At 43.6% G+C, this 21,725-nt stretch overlaps 1 protein-coding gene across 1 annotated transcript in view; it reads right to left on the minus strand.

Annotated features, from left to right (window-relative positions):
* Positions 1–6,425: 6,425 nt before the first annotated feature.
* The window catches only part of Slob (Slowpoke binding protein), a 29,489-nt gene continuing 14,189 nt past the window's right edge, over positions 6,426–21,725 (minus strand). The window contains exons 9-14 of the mRNA XM_089551835.1: positions 20,706–20,806; positions 19,646–19,699; positions 18,211–18,273; positions 17,277–17,353; positions 15,849–15,920; positions 6,426–15,232 (exon numbers count right to left, since the gene is read on the minus strand). Coding sequence (XP_089407961.1) covers positions 14,704–15,232; positions 15,849–15,920; positions 17,277–17,353; positions 18,211–18,273; positions 19,646–19,699; positions 20,706–20,806 — 896 coding nt within the window. The 3' untranslated portion in view covers positions 6,426–14,703. The remainder of the gene's footprint in view (positions 15,233–15,848; positions 15,921–17,276; positions 17,354–18,210; positions 18,274–19,645; positions 19,700–20,705; positions 20,807–21,725) is intronic.

Here is a 21,725-nt window from a genome sequence, read left to right on the forward strand (position 1 = left end):
ACTTTTATTCTGGTGGGCTACCAAGATCTTTTGATAGCTTTGAATGGTTATAAAACTTCCCCCAAAGTTAGGTATTAGGACAGAACCAGCCATTGCAAAAGGGGCCTGTGTCGATCATATGTTGGCTACCTGACTTTCTGTCATACGAAGGGTACTTTCACATTAAGAGAAATGTCTGGGCTAGAATTGTCATAAGTAAGTCATTATATTAATAGGTTTAAGCATAAAGTGGAATGTAATTTGACTGCTGAGTAACATTTTTTGCATGTGTGAGGTGTAATTCACGCACAAGTTTTGCATTTTGTCATTATTCTGTGCGCATCCTGGATGACTGTGATCTCCAAGGCTTTGTGTATAATCTGCTTCTGATAGACACATCGAATCTTCCTCGTAGCGTTGCACAGAAATGTCACGACCATTAGGAAATTTTATTACGAAAGGACCTTGCAGCTACTAGTTTATATATCAAGCACTTTCTTGTACTTTTGGCCGCATTTAAAGGGGCTCTGAAACACCTTCCGAGGAGAGCTCATGAACTGTTGCAATCACTGCATTGTGTTGTCATGAAAAGCTGAGCCAAATAATACACTTCTACACACAGCACAGGACTTATAGTCACGCGCGAAAGTTGGTGAGCCCTTCCCGAAGACTTTTTCATGCTCGCACCCTCCTCCGACGCTCGCACCTAAGTATACAAGACAAGAGGTAGCTATTGGTCAGATTCTTTGAGACGTCGGGCAGCTACCACGGCCGCGGCCAATAAGTCACATAGCTCCGGCGGGTCACGAAGCTCCGCCCCCAGAGGTGGAGCCGGCGAAGGAGCGCCGACCTTCCAGCATGCAAAAAGTGACGAGAGAAGAGGGAAATGCGCACACATGTTTAAATTCAAATTTCACTACAGATAACTCAGCTTCTACAAAGCGCATTAAAAAATTTCTTGCTGGACAATATTCGTCAAACGGTGTGCTTTAACATCCCAGGCATACCATAACTTTATTAGAGCCGCTTTCAGAGCCCCTTTAACCTAGACTTCGATAAACTAAACAGATTCATGAGATCTCGTAATTCCGCCTTGAAGAAAATCTGCTGCATTAATGAGGACTCAAGTGGGCCATTTTTGTGTGGTGCATTAAAAGCATGTCTTGTCAACCGTGAACAATCTAATGGTCGGTGATTTCACTCTTCTCCCTCAGTTGGAAAAATGTAAAAGTCTCGAAGCTGCTCAAGTCTGCAGCCTTATTATGCCACTCACAATATCTCCTCTTACCCAGTCTTGCCTTAAGAGCCATCCCCTTCAATAAATGTTTGCTCATCATTGTCATCTTTCTTAAATTAGACTCACTTAATTAAAATTTTTGCCCAAATGTGTTTTTCCTTTTTTTTTAATATTTGCTGGTTACGAAATGAGGGCTGGACTTGGGTGCGAAGACATGCTTCTGGGGATGTGCAGTTATAATCAAAACAAAATCCCCTAACTCCTATTCTTGCATCATGGCATGATGCTTGGGCAACATATGTCCTTAGCAGCCTGTTGGAAGCTGTATAAGTAAATTCACGCATGAGGCACCATTTTGCCTTGCATTTGCATCAGGTGAGCTGAGCTTAAGACTACATATGCAAATGAAGTTTCTTTCCTTCAAGCACTGTGCCTAAAGGAGTGAATGGGCTTGGCTTGTAACATTACCGTCAGTAATGTTGCATTACTGCGGCATTACATTGTAACTGCAACACTTTTCTACACAGCTCATGGCTTTCTATATTTTCTGTACGTCCTTGTGATAAACACTGCCTTTGCTTGTGAATGAAGGGAATGCACTCTGACAACCAGGTTTAGCTTATCATCTGCACATGCATTTATAGTACTTACTGGATGGTGTGAACTTTTCATAGCAATTATTCAGCATGTGAGCTCCATGCAAGTGTTGTTATTAACATTCCTCCAGTCTGTGCGCTTGCACTTCCTCAGTAAAATGGTGACAACTGAATCGCACGTTATGCTTTGCATCAGTGTAATGCGCTGCCATAAACAGGATTAAGCTTGGAGAAGCGCATTAAAGCCTCTTTATGATCTTTTCACCACAACATGCAGCTTTTCTGGGATAACTGAGTGCGTATGTCTAGTTAGTTGCAGCTAATGCTGAGCATGACTGCACAACCTTTTGGGAAGGGGTTAGAATTCTTTCCACAGGGGCTGTACATCTTGAGTGGAGCGGCTTCTTTTCTTCTTGGGCAAGATTTTACCATCTGCTAAATACGGCATGGTAACTTAACCAAAAGTCTTTGGACAATGACTAAGCTAAGGATCGGCATTCATGGTGGAATGCACTTGGTATAGCTTTCATAGCATCCCCTACACATTGGCATGTATGGAGTGCTTGAGCCATCATACAAATTTAATGTGCAGTGATGTGCGTCGTGTCTAACTTAAGTCCAATTAAGCATCGTGTTCTTAAAGAGGAAATTGAAGGCTCCTTTCCCAAGATGTGCTGGTGTTCTATAATACATGGGGTGATCAAGTTAGTTCTCTGTAGCATTTTAATTTTGTACAGACATTTGGGCGTAGCACTTAACTTCTTAGTGCATCAGCTAAAATGGTACAGCATTGGCACATTGTTGCTTCATTGCAGCATTCAATTTTCTACCTTATCAGCAGAGTGCAAAGCTGTACCTCAGAACACTGAACAGAAACTCAAAATATTGGATGTGAAAACCCACCCTCTAATGAATCTTGTTGCTGAAATTTTACTCCAGCTTTGCATGGCAGTGAAGTTACAATGGGCTGAGGGTTACCTTTCACCACTTTCAAGGCTTTCTCACCCCCTTCATCGATTGTAGCTCACTGGAAACTGTGACTGTTTACCAGCGACAGGTCACCGTGCAGCCCAGCGCACTGCTCGATCACTCAGACTCCTTCACCGTTGTGGTAACTACGCTGCAGTGGTTCTTTGCTTACCGTACCCTTTGTGCCTGCACATGCCGTAGTGGCTTATTGGCTGAGGTACTCTTCTGCTGAGCACAAGGTTACGGGACTGAATCTCGGCGGCAGCTGCTGCATTTTCACCGAAATGAAATGCAAACATGCTGGTTTGCTGAGAATTGAGTGCATTTTTAAAGAACTGGAGCTTGGTTGTTGAACGGCTTTGATCCTTAGCCCTCCATTTTGCCATCTCTCGTAGCCCTTATGCAGGTTCAGGGTTTTGCCCTTTGCGAGGCTGCTCCCGATGCTTCAGAGAAAACCAGCCAATTGCCACAGAACCAGTGATGCCTTGGGCAGTCAGGTAGCGCCAATACTAAATGGTTGAAGAAAAAGACACACAGCCTTTCCAAATTGGCTGTACGCTCACTGCTGTGTAGAGAGGTACGGTATTTGACTTAGGTCTGTTCTTGGTGACATAGTTCAGTAACTGGGAAGGCTGATTGGCTACTTATAAGTCTGGCAGGGCCTCTTCAAGTGTTGTAGCAGTATTTTCTCTTCAGGTGTCTTCAGGTGTTTTACACTGACAGTGGTGGACCTTCCCACTACTGTGGGAAGTATGGAAGTATATGTGACCACTGACCAGAAGACTTATTAAAGGTGCAGTGAAGAGGAATCTGAACTTGTCTTTTTGCCACGGGAACTCAATCTGCACGTTCCGAGCATTCTTAGAAACTTCGATTTATTGCCCTGTGTGGCCGGTTTCCCTAATTAAATCGAATTAACGTCCGGCTCCCGCCTTTTTTTTTTTTAATTCTCCCCCGTACGGTGGGCGGAGTCAACCAACGCGTGGAGTGCCTTTCACCCAGTCCTGTGGCGGCTTGCCACTCTGCCATCGGCGGAGTAATATGTAGTAGTCCGTAGAAGCAAATAGTCCGCGCGTATTTTTATTTCTGCTGGCTTATTTTGCGGCTATATTACTGCGAATGAAACTATTTATTCACGGAAACCTAAAAAACAAAATAAAGCGAAAACAAAGCCTCCACGGAGCTGGCTGAAAGGCACTCCACGCGTTGGTCGACTCCGCCCACCATACGGGGGAGAATTCGAAAAAAAAATGCGGGAGCCGGACATTAATTCGATTTAATTAGGGAAATCGGCAACAAAGGGCCATAAATCGGAGTTTCTAAGAATGCTCAGAAGGTGTAGATTGAGTTCCAGCGGCAAAAAGACGAGTTCAGATTCCTCTTCAGTGCACCTTTAACCTTGTGTTCTAAAAAAGAAACCTTATACAGAACATTTCACATCTCGGCATGCATTTTACCAACAACAGAGCGATAGTTGTGACATTAAATAATTGGTGGTTGCTTGTGGGCATACAATAGGCTGCAGCTCACTGTGTGCTTAGCCACAACCACCTCTAAAAGCTGTCACTGAAATTCACTTTACGGAGTGGTAACCAGCGCATGGCAATTTTTTCTGTTCTTAATGTGCAGGCCGAATAAATTTTTTTCCTCACCTCACAAGACAATAATTGAACAGAGGATTCCACTACCCTCTGCTTTGTGGGAGTTGCAATTTAGAACCACGATAAAAGACTTGTGCAATTTAAAGATATCATCCCGGCTATTCATGCATGCCAGTGTTCTCATAAACATATCACAAACATTGAGACAGAATTCACGGAGTTTGTGTCCTTCTGCATGGTCACAGAAAAGTGCGGACGTTGCAGGACTTGACTCCAGCCGAGCAATTAATGCTAAGAAGCCAGTCGGTAAAAAGGACAGACGTTGAGCAGCGTTGACCTTCCAACAAAATTGATTTGGAACCATGTTAAATAGAATTCATGACCGCAGCTCTCCAGACTAAAACTGACTAGTGCAGGAAGAGAAATTATTGGCATGTGTATTCAAGGTCAGAGATTTTTCGGCAGTGGTGCTCGACAATGTGGCGACACATGCATCACTGGTGCAGGCTGTTTTGCCCCCATTATTTCATGTGTAAGGCTTTCCTTTTCTGTCCAAAATAGTACTGTCTTTCAACAAGCGAGACCAACTCCAACTGCATGTGTTGCAATAAGCCAACAGTCAACCCTCGTGCCCTCACGTAACACTCCTCCCCACCCCTTGTGACTGCATCCAATATGTCCAGTGAGCCCATTAGCCCCTTATGTTGTTTATCACAGATAAAGGTATACGGCGCACAACATTTTCTGTGCACTCATCAAACCTGTTCGTCTGTACAGCGACAGCTGTTAAGGCCACGTTTCCTGGTTATGCGTTGTCGTCGGTGGCGTAACACATAGCAGTGCAAAAGAGAAAAAGCAGGTGCTGCGTTCCAGGCTGACTGGTTGAAATAGTCTCGCCTACTGTTAGATAAGGCAGCCATCTGGAATGGCAAGTGTAGCAAGCCATGACTGTGTGACACCCATGACAACCTTACCCCATGATTACTTACTGCACCTGGCAACTAACATTCTCATCAAAAGACATTCGCTCGAGCTTACCCATGGTGACGTAAATGCAACTGACATCCTACACTCCTAGCAAGAGTTTCTGAACACTCTTACTAGAATTGCCATTTTTTAGTGGCGCAGATGTCGCTGAAATTCTCATTACCATAAAGGCAAACGTCTGGCAATTTTTGTTGCAATGTAAGAATTGCTTTGTCACATTGAAGACTGAACTGTGGGAACACAGATGCAGTGTCACATGGAGGCATGAGCAATACCCTCCAGCCCACTGCAACACATGTAGATACTACCGTTTCTTAAAAAGATTGCATCATTCTGCGCAGATCAAAGGACCATCTTAGGCCTATTTTACTGTCAATACAAGCGCCATTAGGCCAAAATGCCGGCGTGTGTCTCTGCCTGGCCGCCACCTGAAGCCTACAGTAGCAGTGAGCTGGCCGTGCCTATAGTGAGCCAATCTGCATCAGCAGAGAGGGACAGCAGCTTCAAAAGTGAGCGCGCGTCATCCGCTGATTCAACGTGGCGTGCCAAGGCAAAATGTGTATAATGAATAAATGTAAAAGCATAAAATAATCATTACCAAGCAAAGGAACTACCCAGAGTGAAATTAATTGGTGTAACTTTCAGGCAGTGAGATATGGCAAAAGGGAAAAGCATCACATGGAAAACCATCATCCTAAAAGGGCATTCTGCTTACACAGCTCATAGCATTAGACGATCTGGATATCTTTTTTCTTCTGTCCAGACTTTCTGCACTGGTTGCTTGCTACCATATTGTACCAGCAAGGCCAAACATCTGCAGTTGGATGTATGCTTGACAACCCATGCCACTGATAAAAGTAGTGTAATGCAATAGTCCCCTAAAACATTTGACCAATGCAATAGTCGTGTATTAACAGATAGCTTGAATTTGCCGGACAGCTTAGTCTTGAGTGTGAGAAGGAAATTTCTGAGTGTTTATTCTGGATTAGTTGCTGCAAGTGCATGGGGTATTAGAAATGATATTGATTTCTGAATTGATATACAGCGAAGCAGAGAAACATTCGTTGCATTTTTTATTACCAAAAACAAGGAAAGAACTTGTACAAGAGGTGGAAAAACATGACTAGCACGACTTGGGCAAAAGTGAGCCTCTAAAGCGAAGAAAAGTATGGTCGTACAATTCAAAAAGGCTGCAGAGAGAACACACTAGTAAGGTGTTGTAAGTAGTGTTGTACTGCTGTTCCAAGTGACGGGAAACAACTCGATAAAATGCAAGTTACATCAGTTCATGGACGGGCAATCTCCCTTGAAAGCACTGCACGTATGGATGCTATGAGGAGACAGAGGCAAGCACAGCAACCTATATTCTGCGGGATTTTACACCAAAATGGGTGGATTTTGGCTGCAAGGTGCATGGTGCCATTTTTGGGTGCTTTTTCTTTCAACAGTGCACCATATGTGCTCACATTTCAGTAGTGCTGCATCTTCTCAGCACTTCAGGAACAAAAGGGACTTGCATCACATAATGCAGAAACGAATCTCCACAGGTAACTTGTTTAATGATGATAACAGACCCATTTTGGTGTAACCTCGCATTTCTTTCTCGTTTCAAAAGTAATTGACAGCAGTCGGTACAGGCAAGTTGGGAATTGCAAACTTCAGAGAAGAAAAGAGCTGTGCTTTATGTGATGAGCGGACTTAACTAGCTTTGGCCTCGAGCATTTCTAATCTTCGTGCACATGTGCTAACATTGTGACAACCTGAAAATGGTAGGTAACTCAAAGACAGGATTCACATCAGGAGAATTAACTTTGGGCAGGTTTTTCTTTATCTGTCTACACTGGTGCATTTCCACAGCACGCTAATAAGCTCCATCATTCTTGGGTGAACTTCCCTCGAGTGGCCATTCATAACAAGCACGTTTCTTCTCCTACGCACTACATCTCTGCAGTGCCGTCAAAAGAATGTGAGCATGCTCAAAGTGCCGAAAGGAAATAAAGACTGGCACGAGATGTGGACTATTGTTGTTTAACAAAAGTCACGGTACAAGTTCTTAATGCAGAGGTGGGCACGATAATCACGCCCGAGGAAAGCCCCTGCTGACTTTGGTCGAGCACTGTAACACACAAGAACTTTCTGCATATCGTTTCAAAACCAGCGCAGCTTCTCAGTTAAGTGGTTAAAATATCACAGCCATACTGAGAGCCAAAGGAATGCAATAAAAGGTGCAAGGTAAAGTACCTGACATGAGGCACGGAATTCTACTGCAAGGCATAAAAAGCTCATTTGTGTAAAAGGCAAATGTGCTCCGCCATTGGCACAGAACAGGAACATACAGGATTGCACAACCCCCCAGTGACTAGAGTGCAAGCAGACGATCAGATAGCACTGCATGACCCAAAGTGCCAGTAGAGGCACATGCAGTGGTGACACCTGGAGGGACGGAATGCAAGCTTCCTGCTCTGCGTATTGCTAAGGGAGTAATGGCAAGACAGATCACTTGGTACTCTTTAAACCGTCTGATAGCAAATAAAAGCATTAGTTAACTGCCCCATGATAAAAATTAGCACCATAAAAAAAAACAAGAAAAAAACAGATGGTTGCCTATCCAACCACCAGATGTCGCCAGTGTGTAAGCGGCTTCGAGCCGTCTGTGACATTATCAAACCACTTCACAGCATGCAGTTCCTGCTCCTGTATATTCATGCTCTATGACCAACAGCTGTCTCCACCAACAGTTGCACCTTGGTGGTGAGTGACTATACACAGGATATCTTCAGCTCACTTACGGTTTAGCAAGCACAACAAAATCAGCACAGCCAACAACTGCTACATGGTTCTACACAAATCTGCACTAAAACTTGAAAAGTGATGCTGAAAACTAATACAAAAGCGCAAATAGTGTGCTAAGCCTCATTCACTGCACACATAAATGCCAGAGCCCACAGTACAGCGGCCATGATTACTAACATGTGATAGCGCTACACTATGGTGCTAGAATGAAATACAAATAAATGAAATAGTACAAACGCACTTTAAGCATCATTTAGTATATAATGCAACAACAATGCATAACCAGTTGATAAATGTCCATCAAGCATACCCTTCGCATAGAAATGCTAGTGACACCAGCTTGTAAAATTGGTCGGCATTATGAAAAAGACTGCGTTTTCCATCGTACACTCTGTTCAGGCATGCCACGCTATTCCAGCAGCAGATGAATCATTTTGTTGAGCCACACAAACAGCAGCTAAGGCTGCTGCAATCTGTCCAAAATGACAGCAATGTCAATTCTTAATCCAAAGAGTCATATGAACATTTCCAAGAACAGCATGACACTGATCTTTTTAGATCAACCAAAATTTCAAATCAACTGCTCCCAGCCGCAGTTAGCTTGCTGTTCTACCAAATGATATTCTAAAAACTTACATTTGCTTCTTATGTCAAAAGCAATGTTCTGGTCCTAGGGATGCCAAGTAAACTTGAGTCTTCAGGATACAAAAATGGCAACTGGGGGAGTGCACAAACTTTCTTGGCATTCTGCCGGGAAGTTTTAGGTGAAGTCGCGACTACAAAATATTTCCTGTGCTTATGGAGGAAGAAGACAGTGCTTTTTTTTTCCTTGGAGGTAAAACGGGCCTTCTGAAAAAAAAAAAAACGTAAATATCTGTGCTTAGAGAAGCGCAATAGGCCATTAGCACTTCCCAGTAACAAAAACACGGCCAGGGTAGTAGCTGGCTGGGCGAGATGGTTGCTTATGATGAAACATATCATCATCATCATCAACCTGACAATGCCCACTGCAGGGCAAAGGCCTCTCGCATGTCTCTCCAATTAACCCTGTCCTTTGCCAGCTGTGGCCACCGTATCCCCGCAAATTTCTTAATATCTCATCCACCCACCTAACTTTCTGCCGCCCTCTGCTTATGATGAAACTTATAGTGCTTCCGAAATAAAAGGATGGAACTAAGTGGACAACATCTATGAGCTCCATTCTGACCTTATGTTTCAAGCGCTACAAGTTTCATCATAAACCGGGTGATTACCAATGTTACACCTTTCTGGTGTAAAGACAATCTTGTTTTACCCAGCCCCGAAGCTCAACACACCTAAGGTGTTCCAAAATGATAAACTGTTTTGATACATTGAAGCTGAGTGACATCACTGCAGGTGTCGCTACTCATTTAATTCTCTTCCAGCTTATCCTGAAATACACCTTCAGGCACTGTAAGTTAGGAAGTTTCAGCATCCAAGCACAAAACCAAATCCTCTTAGGAAAAAAAAAAAATCACGTATATGTTTCCAAAAACCTTTAAGGAGTCATGACACAGTCTACCAACAAATCGTGCTTATACATTGCAGCTACTAGCCACGTCATAATTATGTGTACTTAAAAAAAGAAGTAGTTTTACGCGCGCATTTCAGCTAGAGTTTGTAATTTGAAGTTATCGCTTCTAAGCCCGTCCCCCTGGCAGCGATGGCCATATTGAAAGAGCTTGAGTGACGTCATAAACTGACAGCACCGTTGTGTGCTGAAAAACTACCACGTGTGCCTACCTGTGTGCGGCCGTGGCATATTGTGATGAAGTCACCAAGACCGGGCAGGAGCTAGACAGAACAGGGAAAGACATAGACCTTTGTTGTCTTTGTCCCCCTCTAACTTCCCCCATTCACCTCACGGCAACCCAAGCCTGAACAGCGAGCAACTCACTCCACAATGCTCACCACGTCACTACTCTACACATATATATGTGCAGCAGTACTACTACTTATGTTAACCAAGTGGTTCCACTCAAATTAATAAAGAATAAAAAAGTTATACCAGCTGCAGAAACTGCCACGCACTTGTAAGCATCCTTTCTATGAGTCAGCACTAGAGCTGGAGTCATTGCCTGTCCTTATCTGCATTTAATTCATCCCTCAACACTGCTTTTGTGCTGGCCTGATGTGCTTCGCATCTTCTGAAGATATACTTATCAGGCAAAAAAAACTTGGGTGCCTTCTTAACCACGTTCTTAAAGAAAATGCGATAGCATTTAGGTTGCCTGCTATGGTTTCTACAACGAATGTCTAATGTTCTTGCGACTTTCCCGCCAAAACTCCCATTGGAACTGGCTCCATTGCTGTTATATGGTATGCATGTGTCATCACCTTCTAGAATGTTCAAGTGCATTCAGGCAGGTTGCCACCTGCCATGGTGGGCAGGCTGTGATAATGCCACAAGGTCGCACTACCTCTCTCAACCAATCAGGGTGACCTATCAGGGCAGGTTGTAATGACATCACAAAATCAGGTGACCTCTATCAACCAATCAGAGAATTCTATGACAGAGAAGTCAAATGTTTGCAAGACAACAACCTAAAAGGCTTCTCTTGAACACTGCATAAATGGGGGCTTTCTAAGAAAGAAGAATTAATGTCTGGGAACTACTATCACTAGCCGTTCACTGCTTGGAAAGTTCCACAAAAATCCAGAGGGTTGGTATAGAACAAAAGCATCCAGCCTACAAGAAAGGAATGCTGAAGAAATCTGGTGGAGTTACAAAATTTCAATGTCGCTTATCACCATGCAACATAGCCAGAATAGCTCCAGAACAAAGAAATTAAATCAAAGCATGAATTGCAACGTATACCTGTCGTGCTGTAACCCCTGCTTAAGCTATGTGGGTATGCTTGCTCCTCGCTCCTTTTTTGGACTGCTACCCACTACCCTTCTCGAGATTTAAGTTAGTTTCGTTAGGGTCCAGAATGAAGTGCCATGCAACCTGCTACCTCAGCAATGTGTATAAACTGCAAGCAGGTGAAATCGCAACCATAAATGAACATGCTGTGTTCCAGAAGTAACACTCAGTAGCTAAAAGCTGAGTATTTAAACACACGCAGACAAGCTTCATGGTGGCATCAGGCTGTCGACCAGCAGTGGTAGGATTCGTTGATTACTGTGTGCCCGTTTCTTTTGCAATGCAAACAGTGTACACAAGCTCGCCCAACGTGTTCTTTGTTTTTGGCACGTAACTACGCAGTCCCCCTAGTGACAACCCAAGTAAGTGCATCAGCTTAAGAAGGCAGGATGGGTGCACAACTTGAAATTCTGCCAGATGGGTCCACACGTGTCAACCCCCCAAGCGAGGTTCAAGGACACGAGCTGTATCTGAGGAAAACTGTTCAAAGGGACACCGCGGACAATTCCATTCAATTTTTGTTCTTAGCAAAATTCCGACTGTTTGGACCTTTATGGCTATTTTGATGTTTGTTTGGCAGCACAAGAATTTATTGCTATGAAAACTGTAATTAGAAAGGGAACACTTTTTCCCCACAATTCAGTTTAAACTCATGACAGCAATACCAAGAAAGAACTCCGTGATGACTGGTGTAAAGTGCATGGTGGTGCAGCCTGGTATCAGATCTGAGTTTGGAATTGGCTCGATGTCACCGCAGCTTGCTTGTGGGAGTGGCCGATGGCAGCAACACCTGTATTTCATATTTTGGCCTTTTCTGGCTTGACTCCACTTTTAATGATGGTACCTCTTTGTGCTATTAGAATGTGTTAATCTATTCACACAGGAAACCTTCAATTTACCCTCAATGGTCCTATAGCACCTTCGATAAATGAGTGCACACCGGATCGCAATTTTATCTTCGATCAACTGCACCTGTGTAGATAGGGCTCCACTGCCATGGGTAGGGCAACTGTGCACTACATTGGTTTCGAGGCAACCGCAGTGCAAGTTGATCAAAGATGCCATTAAAGAGAAGGTAACACGAGGACAAGTACAAAGACTACAAATGAAGACGGGGACATTGATAGGCTGCCTTCATTTTACTTCATTTTACCTTGTGCTCAAGTAGTGTTCCTCAAATACAGTGCGCACCTTGAATCACGTACACTGCATTGCACCCAGGCAACAGTAACATATATGCTACATTCAAATGATTCCCAGTTTCAGTAGCAATCAATCATGTAGACCACAGTGCAGCAAGCAAGCGCAGAACGGACACGACACTTGTCCCGATGCTGCCAGGGACTCAGAGTAACCTCGACGTGCACCACTACGCCATTTTACGGGCCAGTTAGCTTCTACTTGCACGTGCCTAACAAGTATTTGTGTAGTTGAAAAGTACTAGATTATGCTCGGCCAGTTAACGATCATTCATGATGGGCATGCATTGATTGTGTGATTGCACATATTAAAGGGACACCAAGGGTAACTGCATCAAATTTTTGTTCTCAGTAAAACTCAACTGTTTGACTTTCCGTGGCTTCGTTAAAAATCGTTCAGTGGTGAAATGCACATTTATTGTCGAAAAGTTCAGAGTTTAAAAACGAAACGTTATTTTTCCTGTCACTCAGTTGACACTTGCAAAGTTGATGACAATGCCAAGATGGCAAGAGCATTATGGAAACCGTAATCGCTGAATGAAAGTGAAGGGCAGTGCGATCCAGTCTCAAAGATCCACAAACAAAAAAGTAAGCGTTTGACACCGCCACAGTCTGTTTGTGAAAACGGCCTGTGGCAGCAAAACTTATTTCTTTTCTTGGACTTTTCGAGCTTATAAACGTTCACTTTTCAATTACAGTGGTGTACTTGTCATTAGAACACAGTAAATACAATACATCCTCAGTGCGCCTTCAAGTGTACATTGTGCTTCGAAAAAATTTAGTTGCGTGTTGTGCATTGCCTTGCCTGTCTTAGCTGTATGTATTTTGTCCTGCCACCGTACACCCATCATGTCTCTATATCCCCTTCAGGCAGCTGTCCACAGCCAAGACTACACGAGTGTGCCGTGAAAAAGTTGGCAACCATCTCTATACTTAGAAAACCATTCTGCTTATCCTGTTGGCTCAGATGCTATGCAGCTGCTATGGCTGTGCTCTTGCAGCTGAGCAAGGTGTCGCTGGTTTTGACACCTACCACAGTTAGGCTTAGGAGAAATGCAAAAATGCCTATTACTGCGACTTTGGTACACGTCAAAAAACCTCCGCTCATCAAACCCGGACCTTCCCCTCTGGCTTCCTTCATATACGGATCCTATAGCTTTATAGATCCTATACATAGACAGACAGTTTCAGAAACAGGCTGTATTGATCCACTGGTGTTGAAGGAAATCATCCTGAGGCTGGCAGCTTGCAATTCTTTAAAATTATGCTCAGCCAAGAAAAATATGTTTAAGCCATTAGTGTAATCCACCCAGTTGCACGGGGACAATTCCTTCCACTCGAAGCATGCGTAAACAAATTAATGTTAATGAGTTGCAAGAAGCTATAAATGCGAACATCTACGCAACATCCATCGGTGTCAAAAAAGAGCCGAAATGCCTAAGCTTGCCGGTTACAATTATGACCTATCTGTATATATATATAAAAAGAAAGATCAATTGGCCATTCTTTGTGCGGGAGGCTCCCAGCAAAGTTACTTTGTAGCTGATCTACTTATTCGTATCGTGGCCCTTGAGGCTCCTTGACTTGCATACGAAACTAAAGGCAAAGCAATACGCCTAGGGCACCACAGCACGAACAGGCTGCTATATTAAGTATTGGCATTAACCGAAGAATTAATTCAAATTAAGTACAACTCCAGTGCAGTGCAAAGTGCGCACCTCATTCTTTCTTTTCAACCCAGTATTGCTGCTTTCCCCTTGGCTCAGGGCACTTTCTAATTCCCTAAGCAACTACACCAGTCCAGGGTGATGTTGCAAAACTACCTGTGAAAATCAGGCAGCGCAGATTCGTGGAAGGTTGTGTACGCCATTTCAGCTCTGACTGGAAGGAACTGCGTGGGCATGTGAGTTGCCGTCAGCCATCATGACTGATCTACTCCTAGGATGAACAAGTGTTACCCCCCAACCAAAGTCACGATCAGAACCATTCCTGAATTCTACTGGATGTATTACTACCCCAGTGATCTTTGATCACGCCAGTTGCAAAACTCCCTACAGAACCCATGTATCAAAACCTGGCGCCCTGACTGGCTGGCTGGACCAAAATTTTGCAGCTAGCATTCTGTCACACTACCTGTGGCTTTCAGACTAACTGCTCACTGCTGCTGAAAACACGAATGTAGTGGAGACACAAAAGGATTCTGGGCAGTACCAATAGTTGGCTGCCCAGCTCCTAGGTGGCGCCACCATGTGTTAGCCACCACGAAGTTGCCATGGCTAACAGTCGCTTTCAAAGCAGAGTTTCGCAACAGGTACGATCAAAGAGCTACAGACTACAGTAAAGTCCGCAGACTCCCTCAGTCTTACGAGCTGTTGTTTGTAGACAAGGCCTCAACGTGCAAAGAAATTCCAGGCCCTGCCTTGCAGTAACTGCTACATAACCACGGCACAACGGATCACGTGACGCAGTCCGAGCTGCACAATTCAGCGTCGTCTACGCGCGGACTGGACGGCGGCGTGCAAAATTCGACCGAGCCGCAGGTGCTCACGCTGGACTGCGACTGGACCCACACGGGTGGGCGGGGCGGAACCCTCGGGGGCGGGGTCTCGATGAGTGGCGTCACAAAGGTGGCTGCCGCTGCGACGCCATTGGTTGCATCGCTCGAACTGGGCGTGGCCGCCAGGGGCTCGAGAGGGAGAGTGGTGGCCGCAGTGTCAAGTGAGGGCGCGGCCTCAGGGTCGGTGGGAGATGTATCGGAGGCCTTTGAGGGCGCGCAGGTTGACGTGCCCTCGGGAGCCGGGCTCTCTGCTTGCGGGGGAGAGGAGGAAAACTCGGGGGGTGGGGAGGAGGAGGAGCCGGCAGGTGGGGTCAGCAGCTCGGAGGAGCATGGTGGTGGTGGGCAAGGCTTCTTGAGTGTCAACGGCGCCTTGCTGGGACTCAGAGTTGGCCGCCGCTTGGTGCGGATGCCACGGGGCAGCAAGCCTCTGCAAAAGATGCATTTAGATGTATGCAGGGTTGGCAAAAAAAAAAAAAATGCAAGTCAGAGCGGCACTCTGTTGTTAAGTGCGCAAATTCTATCACATTATTGCAAAAACTGTCAATGACGGACGCAGATTGCTCTTTACGAGACTCCAGGGCTCTTCACAAGTGAATTTCGCAGCAGGTGCGGACGACATGGCTATGTATCAGACTATTACAAAACTGTGCCAGAGTTTTTATTTTTTTTTGCTAGGAATGGTACCACATAATGCACTTAAATGTGCGACGACAGTAATAATGAATTCCAAAGGTAGATTCAGAGCACTCTTTAAGCAACTTTGTGGCTCCTCTCTGGAGCAAGGCTATTCTAAAGGCACATTAGAAACACAGACCCTGTGTTACAATGACAGATGAAGCATGATTGCCAAAGCACAGACTACTCTATGATACCGGCACTGTCAACCGAAAGTATCTGACGTATTTCATTTAGCAGTGCTCTAATTGGTCAAAAGTCAACAAAGATAAATCAAAGATAACTTATTCAAAGTTCAATGACTAATCAGTTTCTTTGTTTTTGTAGTGTGAAAATGAAAAATAGAAGACATAACAATGTGCACCTACGCTTTCTCGCTGTCAGAAGACTCCCCACCATCACACGAAGATTCAGATATAGACCGTGATGTCTTGAGTTTTCTGAGTGGAGAAGAGGAGCGCGAGGGAGGAGACAAAAATTAAAAAAAAAGAATGTGGCAATGAAAGGGCATCGGGAATCTTATGCACTACCGGGAACAAAAATCTTCAGGACACATGAGCAACAACCGAAGCCAACAGCTCTGTTCATAGCCGGTTGCTCGAGACCTCAATAGTAGGGGTGAAAATGTGGCTCGCATGCTCTAATGTGTGGTAGCCAAATGAGGTGACGGTGGAAACACTTGGCACCTATGTGTCCTGACTGCTTTTCGCACGTCTTGGAGACTTTTGTCCCTACATCGACAAGAAGTGAAATTCTTTAAAGTTTCTAGACTATTCCATACTTCATTTTTTGTTTTGTTTACTGTGTCACACAAACATTTGGAGGCCAAATCTGTGCAATAACAAAAAGCTAAATCACAGAAATGGAAACAAAATACCATTTTATAAACTTTCGTTACTAAGCCTACAGCAAGTTCACACCACATAGATATTTCCTCCGTCATCAATGAAAAGTTATGCAACCTATAAACTTCCAATCAACAGTCAGCCAAACCAAAAAAGTTGGTCATTGCCTGCACTTGAGGAGACCTTCATGAATAAGGCCACTCACAATTATAACATTTCCGCCTGTTTCGTTGCAACAGACAGAGCACTTTGAAGAAAGGAAATGAAAGGGTTCTATTTGTTGTACAGCTGTAATTGTAACTGCAGCATAGTAACTTGGTGAAGTCAGTTTAAAAATTAAGAATAATGAACGCAACCTTCCAGACAGGGGCGGATATATAGGTAACTCTTGAAGGGGGCGGTCGGGGAGGGTCCGATTTGAGCCATGTATTTATTTGACTTTTTTCGTCAAAAAAAATGGGGTTCGGCATGGTTTTACTAATGTAAAATTTCTCACTTGGGGAAGGAGACTGTCCCCTTTTCACCTCCCCCCTCCATAAATCTGGCAGTTTCCAGACCCACATTTCAGTTCTCCGTACAGGCTACCGCTGTTTATATATATATAAAAAAAAAACAAGTCATCCCTCCAAAAAGCAAACTTAGGCACCAGCCGGTATAATTACATACAAGAAACTAACTCACATTTCTAAAAACAAACCTGCCCAGTCAATTCGTACTGTAAAGCCATAGGACAGCAGCCAATAATAAGACTAATTCATGGCCTCAAGCAATGGTGCGTTCAGATAACGTTCTTTAACCTCTCAAGTCATGCAAGGTTTTGTGAAGAGAGTTGCAGAGAGAGTTTCTACTGGCTTGCCACTACAAGCCTTCCATTCCACATGCATTCCTTTTCACAGCAATATTCCGTGATTGAAATCACGGAACCGGAGAGTGTAACAGTTATGCACTTACCCCTTATTGCGGTAGAACCTCTGAACATCCCGAAGAAGGTGTTTGGCAGTTGAGCTCAGGTTGGTTTTCAGGATGGGCTGAAATGCAGTTGTCAGCAACATTACTGCACCAAGATTAGTGGAGAAGTGCAAACATCAACATCTGTATATCCTCTCCAGACCTGAGCAAAAGTTCGTTTGTCAGCATTAATAAAAACATATTTGTTATGTCTTAGTGTTTCCCAGAACGCACACAGAAGCAATCATAGACCACGACAGCTCTTCACTATGGTTTTTCTCTATACTCTATGCTTCGGAAACATGCCACAGTGTCTAATGACGCGTATATTTAGTTAAACACATGCGCAGCAGAATAAATATACTTATCGAAATTGCAATTAATCACATGGTGAAGCATGAGAAACCGGGGAGTAACTTATTAAGCTATTAAAGGAGCACTGCGACGTTTTTTTCATTGCCAAATATTCTGGCTAAACAGAATCCTCATCCTCAAAGTCCTCAGGATTCCCAAGTAAAACCTGCTATCTTTTTTCATTCTCAGTTTCATTCAACTAAGTGCCACCGCTTAACTATTATCACTTTCATGCTTCCACTAGAACTGGCACGTGTGCCTTTGTAAGGCTCGGAATGCCTTTTGCACCCCAATGAATGCCAATTTCCCTTCAAAATGAGATTAACCCTGACAAGCTAAGTCTGTTTCACATGGCGCAGAACCAGCTCTTGTGCAGAAAAAGGCATGCCATATTTCAAGTCCATCAAGCCTGTTATACATGCAAGCTTTGAAATGCATCCAAACTTTCACAAACTCCAACAGCTAAAAACAGACTTCAGTAAACACTTCTATGGGCTTCGCTTCATCACACAAATAACTAAACAGGAAGGCACATACAGCCCAGTTGAAGATGAAAGATAGTTAAAGATAACCAACCACTTACAGGCACAGTGTGCGTGGTGAGCTCACGCAAATCGATATTGCGGAAGAAATCCAGCATGGCAACCTGCAGAAGCAAAAAAGAAACAAAAGCCATTGAACAAACACACTGATGCAAAATAAAACTGAATTCAGATTTGCTTCAACACCAAGCGTGTAAATCACAGAAGGGCACAATGCTGACCCATATCTCTTGCAGAACATTTTACGAATGAGCATAATTCTTTGTCCTTGATTTCTTGGCCATATATAAACTAATCAATGGCTGCTAGGCCATTGTGCAACACGATTTTTCACCACACACAGATAGAGTCGTGCACAAGTGGAAATGCTGCATTGGCTTTTAAATTTTCATGTATTAAAGGGACAGTGAGGAGAGCTCTATCAACATTTTTTTTACAGCAAAATCCGATAGTTTGGCATTTCATGGCTTTGTTGCCACTTGGCCGGCAGCGAAAGATGCATTTATTTCTAAGAAATTTGGATTCGAAGTTGAAAAAGTTTTTCCCGCCGCTCTGTTTCAAACTTGGGATTCTCCTATGACGACACAGGACTAAGTGACGTAAAACATGACGTGCGCATGATGTTACGCAGACTCCGCGATTTCTGACGGCCAGCAGTGCGGCCTGGCAGCAGCCGAAGACAAAGCTACCGCCGGCCGCACGTTGAAGGCATCTATCGGCTATTGCGGTCGTCGCTACCGTCGCTTCGTTTACGTTTGCACCGGCGTTTCGCCAGCGTTACGATGGATCCCGTTATCGCAGTCGTCAACGAAGTTCTCGCAAATAGACACCTTTAGCGTACCGTGTACCTTGTTACCGCTAGCGGAATACCGGGAGCCCGCCTACTGCCGGAGAGCAGGCGCTGATTGGTCCCGATGCTGCAGGCGCGCGCGTAGCTGCCGGATACGTGGCGCCATCTGGCGACGTCAAGGAGATTTGAGCATGCATTGGCTGCGCCTCAGTGATTCGTGGCTTCTCGTGTTCTAGGTTTCTAGAACCATTGGTTCTAGCAACACTGTTTTGTCTTATGATGTCATCACGCTTGTACTTGCAAGTTTGGCCTGTGGCGGCGATACCTGTACTGTATTTTGGTTCTTGCTCTTTTCTACGTTATAAGAGCTTTGTTGTCAGTATGAGTGGCGTTTTTGTAATCAGGAGCTGGTATTCTGTCGATGCAAGCCAGCTTCAATTTCTCCACAGTGTCCCTTTAAGGTGGAAAGTTGGGTGAGTTGAATCTTATCCATGTATTCTTCCTTTTATGGAAAAGGCTGTGGTCATTATGCAAGTAATGTTCGCTGGGTAGGGCAACAGTAGTTCAGTAAAAACTTATAGTTTAACAAACTAAATAGCTGGTGCATTCCATCATGCAAGTAAATACTATAATAAAGAAGTATATATTCAATGCTTTTCTCAATGAAAAGCAAACAGAAAACTCACCTCTTCTAAAGTTGGATAATGGTGGTTCTCATTCTCAAAGATGAATCTCAGAACCTACATTTCGATAAAGATGCAACAAGAGGCATTGTAAGAAAGCCAGAGAAAACATGTATTTTTAAAACATCAATGTGACACTGATAGTAAAGAGATAAACACGCTGCACACAAGAGCAAGAACATACACGAACTTACTGATCTACAGCGTGAAAACATGTTTCTTGCAATTAACACTTTGATAAAAGTTAAGCATGCTTTCTTATTGAATGAGTTCATTCAATTCTAAATAAGCAAACGGGTCACATCAAAATAAATTTTACATGAAGCAACCTTCACAACAAAAATAAAAAAAAAGCATGTAGTGCTTTCAGAGCCATGTAATAGCTATGAATCGAGTCACTAATGCAGTCAGTCCTTTCCGGAGCGCTAAAGGAAATCCACGTCATAAGGATAATATGGCCCACTACGCTGGATGAGTGTGTCTTACAATGGACTCCCACATCCGTCAGTGATGCTCCATGCCAAGTCCAAAAACTCCAACAATTAGGCCCAAGTATTTTTATTTCTGCTTATTCTTCCCAGCAGCAGCTTAAACTATTCAGCATTTTGGAAAAAAAGGAGAAATTCTTGGCTCCTAAAATTCCCTGAGCTGTAAAATTTCTATTTTGTGCAAATTTTACTCCTCAGATTCCCTGAGAAGAGTAAAATCCCCCAAATGCAGCATTGCTGAGATTTATAGAATTTTGTATGCTACAATCTCTTTCCTTAATGCCATTTCCTCGTGTATGAAGTTAGATAAGATAAGGCAAAAAGAAAGACTAACTAGATCAGTGCTTCAATGATCGACATCAGCAGGAAGTTACAAATAAGAATTCTAAAGAATGCTTTGTTCTCTTAATATGCACTGCACAAACTCGTCACTATGAGAATGATGATTGCCTTTCTTTTGTGATCAGGTTACTCCTGCATAAAAGCTCAAAATGTCATCGCATATGTGTCATCTTGAAGCCTAACGGTGTCAGAACAGAAAGCAGTTCAAAAAATGAAATAACTACCACACAGACCTGGTACACTTCAGGGCAGTGCTCAACATCGGCATAATTTTTGTCCGTTGGCTTGGTCGTGGACATTTCGTACCCAGCAGCCATTTCAAACAGAGTATGACCTGTTAGAAAACAGCAGAGGCTTAGAAACAGCAAGCGATTTTTTTTTCAAGTATGAACATGTTTTTTCAAGTATGAGAAGAATATACTGCAGCCTCATGGATTTAACACCATTGATCGCCAGCACCATCATGAAAGCAGTCAAGAAAAGAGGTGCAACTTCATTAGGCAGCTTTATTCTAACCGAAAGGATTCAGGCTGAAAAAAAAAAATGTGCAAACAAAGAACACTTTATAGGAGAAACCAGTTCCAGCGAAAATGTGAGCAGGAGATTAAAAACACAGCCTTTCATGGAGTATGTGGCACGATTAAGGCGCTAAATTTTTTTGCTATGGAAAATTTAAAATTCCATGAATTCACAGAAAAAAAAAAGAATCTGCAATACTCCATGGGAAGCCCGACACACATTAAATGAAATATACAACTTCATTTGGGAAAAATGCCTCGCATACTCCAGATGTACACTCAATAAAATCAAATGTGCTATTGCAATTCGACAACTGATCCCGATGCACAATGCCCCGCTTGCTGTTGTGAACATGCCTGGTGTTCACTTCTGTTTTTGGACGCCCTGGTAATACAACGAGAGAAAGCCACCAGAATATTTAGGGGTTCATATATAAATATTTAGGGGTTCATATAACTGCTAACCTTTCATGGCAGGCACATGCTAACCGCATGCTTGGCTACTTGCGTCGTAATTTTTCCATGGCTCCATCTTCTTTAAAACTGCTACTCTATAAAACCTTAGTTAGATCGAAATTAGAATATGCGTGCTCTGTGTGGGACCCGGGACTTGAAGCTCTTACTAATCAGTTAGAGTCAGTACAGAATAGTAGCGCCCGATTTATTTTGTCTAACTTTTCCCGCACTGTGTAACTACAATGAAAAATACTTTGAACCTTCCTAGCCTTTCCCTTC

The sequence above is a fragment of the Amblyomma mixtum genome, chromosome 7 (assembly GCF_055824585.1).
Source record: "Amblyomma mixtum isolate Tamu chromosome 7, ASM5582458v1, whole genome shotgun sequence".
In the NCBI taxonomy this organism is placed as follows: domain Eukaryota; kingdom Metazoa; phylum Arthropoda; class Arachnida; order Ixodida; family Ixodidae; genus Amblyomma; species Amblyomma mixtum.